The following is a 14,177-nucleotide window of genomic DNA, read 5'->3' as shown; positions in this document are numbered from 1 at the left end:
GGGGCGTGGCTAGCGGGTGGGAGGGGTTGGATGGGGGCGTGGCTAGCAGGCGGGAGGGGTTGGATGGGGGCGTGGCTAGCGGGTGGGAGGGGTTGGATGGGGGCGTGGCTAGCAGGCGGGAGGGGTTGGATGTGGGCGTGACTAGCAGGGGGGAAGGGTTGGATGTGGGCGTGGCTAGCAAGGGGGAGGGGTTGGATGGGGGCGTGGCTAGCGGGTGGGAGGGGTTGGATGTGGGCGTGGCTAGCAGGTGGGAGGGGTTGGATGTGGGCGTGGCTAGCAGGGGGAGGGGTTGGATGGGGGCGTGGCTAGCGGGTGGGAGGGGTTGGATGGGGGCGTGGCTAGCAGGCGGGAGGGGTTGGATGGGGGCGTGGCTAGCGGGTGGGAGGGGTTGGATGGGGGCGTGGCTAGCAGGTGGGAGGGGTTGGAAGGGGGCGTGGCTAGCAGGCCAATACATCAGTTAGATTTTACTCCGGCATCGAAGTACCAGCGCGCCGTGTACGCGACGATGTAGCCCGGTATGTAGCTTGAAGTGTACACGTAGTTTGAAGTATAAACGTAGTTTGAAGTACACACGTAGTTTGAGTGTACACGTAGCTTGTAGTGTATAAACGTATCGTGGTGTTGCAGTGATAGTAGTGATAGTAGTTTGAGAAGGCGGAGGGCACAGGCGGCTGCCGTGGCCGCCTCAGCCGCGGGGCGCTCGAAGGACCCCGAAAAAAGGCGCGAAACTCGCGACGGCGGCGACGACGGCGCCGCTACAGACGTTAGTGACACACACGTCGTTAGTTATACAGTATAGCTCTCAATAAAAAAAAATAGCAAGTACTGTACCTGCTTGACATGTCACAGGATTGGGGAACTGGTCAAAAACGGCAAAAACATGACTACTGTACATTGTTTTACGGACAAAAATAAAGGAACGATTTTTTATTTAATTAACAGTGTGGAACCTTGTTCTATTTAACGGAGGGGTTTCCCACTCAAAAGCTCGTACGTGTGTCACGTTTAACAACCCTGTGCAGCATAGCTGGAGAAGCCATCGAGAATGGCTGCCTCGAAGAGAAAGGCGACTGCTGCTGCAACTCCACCTGCCCGAGACGCCTTCCTGCAGAGTCTCGAGGAGGAGGAGTCGCCGTCACGGCTGCTGGAGATCGTAGAGCGACACGTGAGGGCTCTCCTCTGCCAACATGTCGCGTCCCTGTCACTCACGAGCGACGGACACTGCACTAGATTCGTACGGTTTGCTTGTTGCTGCCAGAAAGTCAGTGGAACGTGGGACGTTGTGATGTCACGGAAGAAGATAACGATGGTTACATTTAGGTGTTTATTTAAGGATGATGCGAACAGAACACGCTTTTTGTGTGTAACGTGATTATTCTAAGTTTATACTTCGCATATATAAAAAAAAAAACATCAATTTGTAAGGCGTATTCCTTCTGCAAGATTCCTATGTGCCCCGTGTATCAAAAGCAGGATATAAACAGAACCAGGGTAAACGCCCATAACTAGGGGGTGAAGGTCAATTTAAAGAGGTGAGTTTTCAAGACAGACTTAAATCTATACATAACGACTCTGATCGTCTCATTGCCAATGGCAAAGCTTTCCATAGTCTGGGAGCTGCACGGGCAAAAGCCCAATCACCTCAGGAAATGAGCCTTGACCTCGGAGGACTTAGAAGAAGGCGATTTGAAGATCTCAGGGACCTCGTTGGAGTGTAAACATGGATCCATTCCTGCAAATATTGTGGGGTTAACCCACTGAGATTTGGTCAGCAGCAGGGTCTTTTCATCCACTTGATACTTGACTGGTAGCCAGTGTAAACACAAGAAAGCAGGTGTGTGATGTGCTCGCGAAATGGTGTGTGCGTACGGACTCTAGCAGCAGCATTCTGAAGAAGCTGTCGTCTACCCAGAACCTTACTTGGAATCCTGAACACGAATACATGCATCAATTCAGTGAAATGTTACAATTTTACCTTGATATTCGATATTATTTCATATTTTGGTAAATATAATGCCTCTAGTGACTGCACAGATCACATGAAACCATTCTAAAACATACAATAATGATCGCACAAATGATGTTGTACATATACCATTAGCGTTAGAATTCGTTTCATTCTATTCAATACATCGTTACTTGCTCAGGGAATGCAGCCGAACAGTTAAATGTCATATAATCACGGTGTTTCTTGTAGAAAAGCCGCACAGACCCATTCTGCTTGAAGGAAGTGCTGGAGGAGTTGCCACTGCGCGCTCTGAAGGATGCACTTGAGAGTATCGGTAAGATACTCACTGAGAGCCTGCTGCGTTGCCCCGCTGAGCAATGGAACCCTGACCCACCGCAACACGACGACATGGAGACAGAAGCCACGGGATCGGTACTATACATCTAAATTCTGTCCTTTTACTCTTTCATGGTACATTTTAATGTGATTCATCGAATGCCTATCAACCAAATATCTCAGTATGATTGTAAACAGAAAATTACACACATTGGTGGTCTGGCTGAGATCATTAAGGCTTCTTATACTTGCAAGCCTTATTTTATCTTGGACCTGAACCAAGAATCTCAGCTTTGCTGGCTCATTGTTTTGTCAATTTTACTGCATCAGCCCATGAGCTACCAGACAATTAAAAATTCTGTATTCGTCTGATTTACCTGTATTAATATACCCAGAACATTTAATTAAATTATAGTTGCATGTCATATATTCTGAGTACTGTAGATAAAAACACGTTTTAAAGAGTATGAATGATTGTGGTAAGCATGCAAAGACATGAAAAAAATTTCAGCTGGTTTTATACACGTTCACTAAAAATACTGTGATATATTAACTCTGACAATGGATGGCACTTGTTATTTGATTGTTGATGTTAGGAGTTGTGTGGTTAAAATGTGACACCTGCTCCCATCATTATGTGTTTGCATCCAGGAGTCAACTGTAGCTGTTGTGACGGCTGTAGCCACAGTGCTATCTGTGGCTGTGAAAACTGTCAGTGCGGAGGTGATAGAAGACATTTTGGAGTCGGCTATCATTCTACATGGTAAAGAGGCAGGGTGACGTCTATGAATAATTGATACAAATTGATAAATTATTGACTATATCTGTTTCCACGACTTCTCAGTTTTTTTATAATTGGAAAGAGTAAAAGTTCGTGAGTATGTATAGTAGGAGAATGAGACCAAAAAGTTAATAAGTATCTGCTGAAAATCTCATTCAAGATACATAAAGTAGTTATTTGCCACATTTCTCTGACTTGGATAATTTATAACAGTTCACTGTTTAGAGCTGCATATCCCAATGAACACTATTGCAGTATGTTCATCTCATAAATATCTGCAAAATAAAATACTTCTTGATGTTGCACTGGGAAATGTTATGCATGCGCACTGGATGATATATTGATTTCAAGTACTGTATAGGGTAGATTACCAAAATATTGGCAATAGTTTATTTAATAATTGAGCCTACAAATTATTGTTATGCTGAATATACAGGGTGGCCCATAGGTCAAGACTGAATGGGTTATCTTATTTTAACAATTTTCAAACTGACTTCCATTAACATGAATGTACACATGAATTCTCTGTAGAAGTTATTTTTGGACTTTTTTTAGATTCACGTGTAATCTTTGACCATTCCTAAATTACGTTTTGTCTAAATTCATTCAGGGTTCTTGGTCGAATTTTGTAAACAACGGGATTGTGGTGAACCCACAGGAAGAATACAAATATATATGAATAATGATTATAGATAAATATTAACTTAAAGAATAAACTGTTTAAATGTTTTAATGCCAGTGCTAAAATAAATGAAATAACCCTATTTGTCCAGACTTTTTTGTCACCCTGTATAAAAAATGCATTCCAGGTGGTTACATCAGGCAACAATACAAGATATGTATGTTCCTGTGGTGATAATTAGTTCCAATCTACTCTACCGTTTTTCTCACCCTGTTGACAGCCCTGTTGCCACTTTTCACCGATTCTCACCCTAACCTAAGAAACACGGTCATAAACCTGTGCGAGTCTTGGTGGGAGAGAGACCTACCTGGGAAAGAGGAGCTTGGAAAGAATATGATCCTCACAATTCTGCGGTGCAATTTAATACAGCAGAGCAAAGCCTTGGTATGTAGCAATGCCTTAAATTGCAATTTATAATTTGTTGTTTTTCATGACAGTGACTTTCATTCTTGTGATTTTTTTTACTGCAATCAGTGCGTTTCTAAAGATTATTACCTGCGCTGGTTAGGCATTGCCTCACCAACACTTATTTTACCTGGAATAGCACCTTCTACAAACAGAATGAGGGTACCCCTATGGGCTCCCCCTTGTCACCAGTTATAGCCAACATGTTCATGGAAAAGTTTGAATCAAACGCCATCCAGACATCCACCCTGCGTCCTTCCTTGTGGAAGAGGTATGTGGACGACACTTTCGTCATCTGGCCACATGGCCTCCCAGCATTGAACCACTTCTTGGACCACATCAATTCTAGACACCCATCCATCAGATTCACCATGGAAGTGGAGAAAGACGGTAAACTACCATTCTTGGATATTCTGTTTAAGAGGAGGCCTGACGGATCCTTGGGACATTCTGTCTACAGGAGAGCCACCCACACAGATCCCTACTTGAAACCGGATTCCCACCACCACCCATCTCAAAAGAATTCTCTCATCAAAACGCTATACCACAGAGCCCATGGCATTTCTGACCAACACCACCTGGCCGGTGAATTAAGACATGTACATCGGGCCCTCAGGATGAACGGATACTCTGACCGCACTATCCGCCAAGCTGTTTCTCCCACCATGCAGAAACAGCCACATGAAACTCCGACCAAAACTATCACATTGCCATACATAGCAGGCGTGACCAAAAAGATCTCCAAAATTCTAAACAAGCATAAGATCCAAGTCCGATTCAGTACAGTGCATAAAATCCGTGATTTGATTCCATCTGTGAAGGATGTCGTTCCTGACTTACAGTATCCTGGAGTCTACAAATTGAGTTGCATTTGTGGTGATTGCTACATTGGAGAAACGAAACGTCATGTTTCTGATCGTGTCCGCGAACACAAGTCAGATCTGAAACACGGCAGAACTGATTCTTCGGCCGTTGCCGATCATTGCTACAACTCGGTGGGCTCTCATGAAATTGTCTTTTCTGAGACCAAGGTTCTCTGCAAACCTGGCTACCATCAAAGGTTTGTACACGAAGCCATACAAATATACAAACACAGACATAATTTCAACCGTGATTGACGGTTACAAACTGAGTAATCATTGGAAAGATGTGATTAACCATGCAAAAAAGATTTAACTACACTTATTTGCCAATCTTATTTAACAGACAACTATTACAGTTTTACCATGTTTAGTGGTGTCTCACTGTCACAGGTTGAGTCACAAGCCGTGCCTCTCCAAACAAAGGCTCAGTTTGTTATGCAGTCTATTCTTAGTCTTAAGCCTCACCTTACCATATTAATAAAAAGTATGCGGCCCTTGCCCCACCACCTTCTCCAACCATTATATAAACGGAGTGGTAGCTCCTGCAATCTCTCATTTACTTGATACAGCTTTCGTGGCTGTGACGGTACCACCTGAAGACGGAAGCTTGTGTTGCCTCCGAAACGTCGTGATTTTTATTTCATTTTATTTAACTTTTTAATGTTTTTTACCTACGTGACTTTACCGAAAAAACCTAAGAATATGAATCCTTGCAGTCACGAAAGCTTCAAATCTAGAATTATTATTTAGCTTTGAATGTAATGATACATCGCTTAAAATCGATTATTAAACTCACATTATGCATCAAATTGTCCGTATTGCAATCAACAATGTATGTGAATCGTATGCAAATTATATGGTAATGTTACATTGAAGCTAATGGAGCGAACGAAACAGTACAAACAAGAAACAATGCAAATGAGATTATGAAACTCAGATAGTTGAATTTAGAATAAAATCACTTCAGTCATTACAGATACAATTTCTGCGGGGGTAAATTGTTGCACATCTACATTTAGTTCTTGTCACGATAATATGAAGTATTTGTGTGTACTTCTAACACATGGTTGCTTGTGTTGATGTAGCTACACAGCCATTGTATTATAAATTGTCAAGTGGGACTTGGTGCTTGCAAGCCAGATAAAATGTGCCCGCGCTGAAACTGTTCTAATGCAGGGTGCAGGGATAAAGCGGTTGTGGAGCCTGCGTGAGAGCTTCCGGCTGTTTGACTTCTTGGGCAACCCACCCGAGACTGAGGAGTTGAAGGAGCTGCTGCTGCAGGGATGCATAGTGACAAATATCTACCTGAAAACCGAGGAGGTGAGAGCAGCGGACTCAAAGGCAGCAGCATCAAAGTGGTGTTCTCGTACCGTTCTTTGAAAAACCTAAGCGGAGACAGTTTAAGTACTAAATGTAAAACAAGTGAGCATTAAAGCATTGTGTTGTTACTTTTACTGGATATTTATATTGGTCATTTACAGAATCTTTGTGTATGCTGTTCAGCAATATCTTTTGAAATAAATGTCTTGGATGAATCTTTCTGGGATTTGAATAATTGTTTGTCTGATTGCGTGTAATTTACGTTTTTCAGAGTCGTCGATTCTTGTCCTTCCTTTTCGGTTTAAATGTGGATTTTATCAAGACGATTCATGCCGTTCTTAAGAAGCACCTTCCTTCTTTGACTAAGTGAGGCCATTTTTCTTTGTGCATTTTCTATATACTTGTAGATGTTTGCTTCGATGCTAAATGGTATTTTTCATAACCAATAAGCATATATTTTGGTTATTGATTACATGCCAAATGCTAATATGCTACAATTGTTTACGTTTTTACAATTAATAATGTCCAGGTAGTTTTGACATTTGGTAAATATACCCGCACATTTTTAAAATTTCCATTACTATTTCATAAACATTACTGGTGGATTTACTTATTTGCTGCAGAAATGACATGCTTTCCTCTGCTTGTCTGCCAGATTAGTCCTCAAAGTTGAACTTCATGAAATTAAGTGTAAAACTAATATGAATTTTTATATATATAGTGTATCTGGTGAACATGTTTGTATAATTAAACTTACAGAAAACTTGGTTTTATCGTTGATAGTTCAAAATTTAAACTCAGGCACGCTGGCAAGCATGAGTAGTGCTTTTTTCATCACTTTCACATTGACACAGCCTCATCACCATCTAAAGTAAACGTATTGAATACCCAGTCAGAACTATTTTTTAAATATAATGTTTACATATATTTGGCTGGTTATGTGATGTCTCCCACAGAGTGCAAGTGGGCTACTATGCTGACATTTATTTTCAAGCCTGGAAAAAGGCCACAGGCCCTTACCTGAAGGTTAGTGCTCAATTAATTAGAACACTTGTAAAAGAAAGCATGATTGCGTGAGAATATTCTGAGACTTATTTTCATATAAAGAATTAGAATACTAGTTTGCAAGAATAGTTTCATAGGTGTAAATTTCCAATGGCTGCCTAATAATTGGTGGAAAAGCCAACGTTTACATTATTTGTGGTCATTGTTTCCAAACTGCCAAATAAATATAAAAGTCCAAAATATTTTGAGCATAAGGCCACTGCCTGAATTCCTGGCTTGTAATATACTGTATAATTAAACTTACAATTAATTGTAAAGAAGAATTCATTTTAAAGCACCTGCCACACCTCAAAAAGTCTGTCTTGAACAAAAGTTATACAAATATTATATGGCTATTTCGGGAAAGTCACGTAGATAGAAAAATAACAACATAATAAAAATGAATATAAAGTGAATAAAAAATAATAAAAATATCACGACGCTTCGATTGCAACACAAGCAATCGTTTATCTACGTCTCTTGAATAAAGGTTATACAAATATTATATGGTTCTTTCGGTAAAGTCACGTAGATATAAAAAAAAAAATATCACGACGTTTCGATCGCAACACAATCGTCTATCTACGTGACTTTACCGAAAGAACCATAGAATATGAATTCCTGCAGTCACGAAAGTTTTAGATTATACAAATGGTCTATTTCAACTTTCAGGTCTTTATAAGTACCATTTTATCATTGCAGGTGATGGAGGAACACTGCATCCAGAACCTGATGGAGCACGGCGTGTACCTGCCTTACAGCTCTCCATTGAACTCCAAAGTGCGGCAGGCAAGAAAACTCTCTCCATATCTCCAACTGCAGCACAGGAGCCTTTTTAAGTGAAGTGCCTACATATGCCAGGTTCCTGTGTGGTTATTTTAACCACAGTTTATATTAACAGAAATTGAAATTCAACTAAATGACCTTCTAAACCTTGGGAGAGCCCACTGAGACATTGTTTATTTTGAATGAGAGGTAAGTGTATATAAGAAAATAACCATTGTTATATTGAATAATTTTAGTCGGAGGTAATGTTTGGATTTGTCATGTTGGGCTATAACACCAATACACTACAGCCCACCCTCGTTGCGGGATTTTAAATGGACCTCGCTGAAGTGCTATATTCTGCCTTTGTAATAATATATGCCTTTCTGCTGAATGAATGGAATATAACTCTTGACGATTTAAACCCTAGCACATTGTCCAGTGTACTGAATACACGACTGCCTAGCCTGTATGGAAAAAATATTGTAATTTGTTAATACTGAGTTCTTCTTATTCCAAATGGATGTTTTATGGGCAGGTTTTAAATCCACAGCATAGTGGAATGTAAAAAAATATATACATATGAAAATGCGTATTCAATCACTGCAGTCAATAAGTTCTAGCTGGTGTATTGATATATATTTGAATTTGCATATTTGTATATAAAATATGTACACATTTGAAAAATAATTCCTACTTATATTTTACATTTCAGACACATAACTATGAGTGGTTGTGTGAAAACCAGTATGACAGTTTTACAAGTTATCTAAAAGGTATTGACTTTATAACACTTACCAGCTTAGTCCAGCAAGTGGCAGTATTATCACTGAACTGAATATATATAATTTGATTCAGATAAGGCTGATAAGCTGTGATTGAGTAGACGGTGAGATTGGTGGGCGCTGTTGACTTTAATAATATTTGAACCGATATAAATTACAATGAGTCACATACAGGTGGAAATGCTTTGCAGGCGATAACACAGAGTGCTGTGCTTGACTCATGATTGCTTCATTATATCTCAGATGTTGAGTTACTTCCACGCTCAGAAGGTCCGCCAGGGTGTGGACGAGATGCTGCACCGACTGTACGAGCCAATCCTGTGGAGGGCGCTAAAGGCAAGTATTGGCCCTCACTCATTTTGCCAGCAGTACAGGCAGTCCCCGGGTCACGAAAGGGTTAGGGCCCCGAAAACGATCCGTAACCCGAATTTTCTGTATGTCGGAAACAACAATTTTCCCCGAAAAACAAGATACAATCCCATAGCCGGAAATAGTTGTGCCTCCCCTACCCAATTACTAGTTCGATTTCTCTCATTACTGTTTCGCGCTGTCATCCGTTTTGCTATCCCTACCTGTATCGTATATCGCTGTACATACGCTCTGCACTTCCTATGATTGTTTCATTTAATCGAATATCTACTCTAACACTACCCATAATGAAACTAATGGAACAACTGTTTATGAATACCACAAAACATTTTAATATTAATTGTTAACAGAAAGCAGTCACTTCCGAATGTCCGTTTACCATGCATTAGGCTAGGCCTAGACTTCTCCGATCGCTGTTGGCTGAGACCATAAGCAATCGAAGTGTAATTGTGTCAAATAATGTACATGCAGTAAATAACTCATGAAATAAACTTAAAATAAAAAAATGTAGCAATATAAATGTAATGAGAGCCATGTATGACTCACGTGGCGATCGGCTTGCCGGTCCCGCTTTGTAGCCAATGAGGGGAGAGCCCGGGAGCATGATCTCGGCGTGATCACGGCATGTTAGCTAAGGTGATTGGCTTGGCCGATCTTGGCCTCAGCTAATGGGAAGCCGGATCAGAGGCGTGGGTCCCGGGAGTTGACGGGGAGTGATCTGGAGTGTTTGACACTGACTACTGGAGATTGGCTTAGGGGTACCACGTGACCGAGGGGTTAAGAGGGGGAGAGACGGAGGAGTCGGGAGCAGACCTGGGAACGAAGAGAGCAGGAGCCACGCGCGTACGGGGCTCTGGGTGCCACGTGAGCGGTGCGACTTTGCTGGCTGTCTGCCCGCTTGCCCGTTGCCTGCCAGCAACGGGGAGTGTGTGTAAACTGTGGAAGTGGAAAATAAAGGACTGTTTCCAGAAGCCGTCTCAAGAAGGTTTATTACATAAACATGGGAAAAAAGAGTTATAAGCATAGAAAACAACAATTACGTGATACTACGAAAATAAAGCTCGGGCTCGGTGAAGTCGGCGTTTTAGTGGAGCGAGGCTTAAGGCGGCCCGGTAAAGTGCTATAGAAAGGATTTTTGGAGCATGTTACTCGAACACATGCTCACTAGTCCACGGCAAGGTAAGGTAAAAGGTAACAAGTAAACCCGTAAAAACAAAGTTTTTCACTATAATCCTTTATATGCGTGGCGGCTAGAGTCCTCTCGTCCTCTGGCTTGAGATGGCTGCCACCTATGGGTCAGATGATTGTCTGCCACCATTAAGCAATTGGTAATTAAATATTTAATTTGTTTTCCCTTAACAGTGTAAAATTTTGGAATTTTTTTTTCACGAAAATTAATTGTCACACACACGAGTCTGTGTGGAAAATGTCAGCTCGATTGGATCACGGGAAGTGGGTTAAAAAACGATGCGAAAGATTTGCACGGTCCTAAGCAAGCAAGCAAAACTTAATATAAAGGATAAAAAAATATATTCGCCTGTGGAGGACCGCGGGGATCGATGCCGCGACCTTTGGCATGGGAAGCGAGGGCGCTACCAACTGCGCTACTCTGCCACGGCCTTGGAGGGGTTACGCTCTGGGCTCTTACACTGTGACGTTCAGCACAAAGCCATGAATGAGTTCTATTTGAATATATGTAAAATACATTTTTTTTTGCCTAAAAAGTGTAAAATTTTGGGAATTTTTTTTCACGAACATTAATTGTCACGCACAACGAGTCTGTGTGGAAAATGTCAACTCGTTCGGATCACGGGAAGTGGGTTAAAAAACGACAAAAGATTTACCACGGTCCTGTAAGCAAGCAAGCACGCAAGCAAGCAAGCACGCAAGCGAACTTAATATAAAGGATTAAAAACAAGCCTACCTTTACCCTACATTTTACTAACGACACAATACAATCACTCTACCCTTACCTTTTACCCTTTAGCAAGATAAGGTAAAAGTTAAAAAGCAACGAGCCTACCTTTACCCCTACCTTTTACCCTTACTCCATACAAATTACCCGATTACAGGGTAATTACCGGGGGTACTACATATGAAAAAGGTTATAACAGGTAAATGCGAGGTAGAGCGCTTATTGTATAGAATACTCTCAATTGGGCATTGAGGCTGTCACGACACCGTCCTCCATAACCTCATTTAGTCGTCTTGGTCGATTGACGATCTCATCAACAACCTGATCAAGTTCGTCATTGCCATTGTCCTCAGACGAACGACGATCCTGCGCTTCTCCGGCCCGGTTAGACGGGACCTTCAGGCAGCCGGCCTTGCGACCCAGATCCCCAAGCATATGGACTGGATGAAGAGCGTCGACGACAGCGACTGGCGAAAGCATTGTGCAACTCACGCCCGGCTCCGCTATTTCGCGCGTTCGCAGGGAGTTGACGTCGTCGGCGCTCCCAAGTAGCCGCAAGGCCATCTTGTAGTGGGCAGGGAGCAGCTCTTACGTTAATGAAGGTGCTGGCGGTCCGTGACCGCCCATATGCTCAGAAAAACTATCGACTTCATCACCGTCATCGATGGAGCTGCCGACATTGCTGAATAGGGTGCTAAACAGCGACCCTCCATATGGGCAGCCGACTGCCGTCGGCGGAATCGCGAGCATGTCGAGTAGCGATTCTGCAGGACAGAGCGGATTGTGGCCTTCAGTGTAGCCAGCTTGTCTTGGTCTGTCGTTTTCGGCAGTTTGTGGATTCAAGTAGGATGCCACAATGGCGGGTTTCTTAAGCAGAAAGTCGCGGTACCGCACCAGCTCGGCCCTTCATCCCCGTCGCGGTCAAGGACTCGCTCTAAGACGCGCCTTCGCCGCGATCGCAATGACGGATCAGGTGCTCCAATCTCACTGGCACGAGATCCAATGTTACTTGCGGTCCGCGCCAACGAGGTCATGACCTGGTACAGCATTCGCAGGAATGCTTTCATGCCCTCGATGTTTGCCCACTGCAGTTCAGTGAAAGCACCGACGCCGATCACATCCTGGAAGCGCCCCATGATAATGTCCAATGGGACACGCTTCTTGATGGCGTCATCGCCCATGTCAAACGTCGAATTCCACCTGGTCGGCGAGTCCTGGTACGTCAGCTCCTTGCTGTCGAACTTGGCGATCTCGGCCTCCCAACGGTACGACTGCCGGACGACCTTGCTGCGCCTGATATTGACGAGCGCCTCATCGACTTGATCAGTTTGAGAACTTGGACGACGCCGATCTGGACCGAATGATCTGCGCAGCGAATATGGTGGCAAGTCCGCAACTGCTCATATCTGGCATCCGCGCTGACCAGGGCGAACAACGTCTTGACAGCACTGATCGCATCGGAGCCATTTTCGCTGGTGACAGCGAGCAGCTTGGTCGAGACATTGTGCCCGAGGCTTTGGAGGTGTTCAAACAGAGTGGTGCCAATGCGCTTGCCGACACCCCTTCCAGACTGCACATCGAGGATCATCAGCAGCATGGATTTCGACGCACCAGATTTGGTGTCGATCCAGTGCACCGTGACCATCCAAAATCCCTTCAGGTTGCGGTTCGACCACCCGTCAATGGTGAGCGAGATGGCGACGTCAAGGTTGGAGAAGAACGTCCTAACGAAGGGCAGCATGATGGCGTGAAGTTCGACAATCCTGCGAATGACGGTGTGGGTCGACGGGTCCTCGTATCCCTGCGTCAATGTGTGGACCAAGGTCTTCAACTTATCGCTGCCGGCGGCTCGCAAAGAGATTGCACCTTGGATAACAAAATAAACCACCGCGTTCTCAAACTTTACCAGAAGGCGATCCGGGATTGTTGGCCAGCTCAGCGTTTGCTGCATTAGGCGGCTCGCCGACGCCGACGTCCACGTCCCGACCGCGCTGCCTGGGGCGAGCGCGTTGTGCTTCTTGAGGTGGGATTTCCACCCCGACGCGTTCTTCGTGTGGGAGGAAAACCACTTGCGGCAGTGCACTGCCGCTTTCCTTGCTGCACACGAGGATCACCCTCCATACAATCGTGAGTGTGCTCCCACGGGAACGCATGCCGCTGCCTTTTTCGATTGCTGTTTGCAGCGACCCCGGAAATGCCATTGCTGGCATCCTCGACCTCATCCTCTACCTCAAGAACGTGGTCCGTCTCCATCTGGTCCGACATTGATGATTCCACTTTAAAATGGAGGCCACGGACTGCACCACGGAGCGATTAGCGAGCGGTAAATAGGGTATTTACCAGGTAATACTTTGCGCTACTTTTACCCTACCGGGTAATTCTTCCGTGCTACCTTCACCCTACCCTTTACCTTACCCCTTGGCGTGGTCGACACCTTTACCCATTTACCCGGTAAAAATTGTAAATTACCTTACCTTGCCGAGACCTAATGCTCACTCCTATGTACATCCTATTTGACGTATTATTGTAAATTGGTAAATATCAGACTGGTGAACTGAAAGTAAATACATCTGTGCATTATTTACTAATTGTTGCACTTGCATCTTAAGCAGGCCAGTTTCAAATATGGGTTAAAAATGTCATTCCTCTTGTTCAAATATTTAAATGTTTAGTCAGTAGTGCGATTATCTGAGTGCGTTGAGCCTGTCATTGGAAACAGTTCATTCCACAATTTGTAACACTTATATTGAATCCAAAAGTATTAATTTTTCAAAAAACATCATGATTGCTTCACAAGTTTTTATGCACATTTAACAATCACACCGAAAAGTTGTTTCAACAATGTGAATTTGCCCTCTTTTCTCATATATGCAATTACTCTTCAAACAGGTTTAACTGAATTGAAACTGTACTATTACATCATGCAATTTTGTCCTATTTTACAAAAGAAACTGTTTCCAAAAG

General features: G+C 43.4%; 1 protein-coding gene across 1 annotated transcript; it reads left to right on the top strand.

The window, feature by feature from the left end:
• The first annotated feature begins 475 nt into the window (after positions 1-475).
• On the top strand, positions 476-9,648 carry LOC133362242 (condensin-2 complex subunit G2-like). Its single transcript, XM_061581173.1, has 10 exons — positions 476-763; positions 1,023-1,165; positions 2,198-2,380; positions 2,936-3,047; positions 3,968-4,131; positions 6,192-6,335; positions 6,607-6,701; positions 7,292-7,361; positions 8,082-8,168; positions 9,173-9,648. The coding sequence occupies exons 2-10, from the start codon at positions 1,046-1,048 to the stop codon at positions 9,542-9,544; spliced, it is 1,347 nt and encodes a 448-aa protein (XP_061437157.1). The 5' UTR covers positions 476-763; positions 1,023-1,045; the 3' UTR covers positions 9,545-9,648.
• The last annotated feature ends 4,529 nt before the right edge of the window (positions 9,649-14,177 follow it).

The sequence above is a fragment of the Lethenteron reissneri genome, unplaced genomic scaffold, assembly GCF_015708825.2.
Source record: "Lethenteron reissneri isolate LAM-NWPU_2019-01 unplaced genomic scaffold, ASM1570882v1 scaffold_1409, whole genome shotgun sequence".
In the NCBI taxonomy this organism is placed as follows: Eukaryota; Metazoa; Chordata; class Hyperoartia; order Petromyzontiformes; family Petromyzontidae; genus Lethenteron; species Lethenteron reissneri.
The sequence above is the reverse complement of the archived record's forward strand: the minus strand, read 5'-3'. Positions and strand labels throughout refer to the sequence as shown.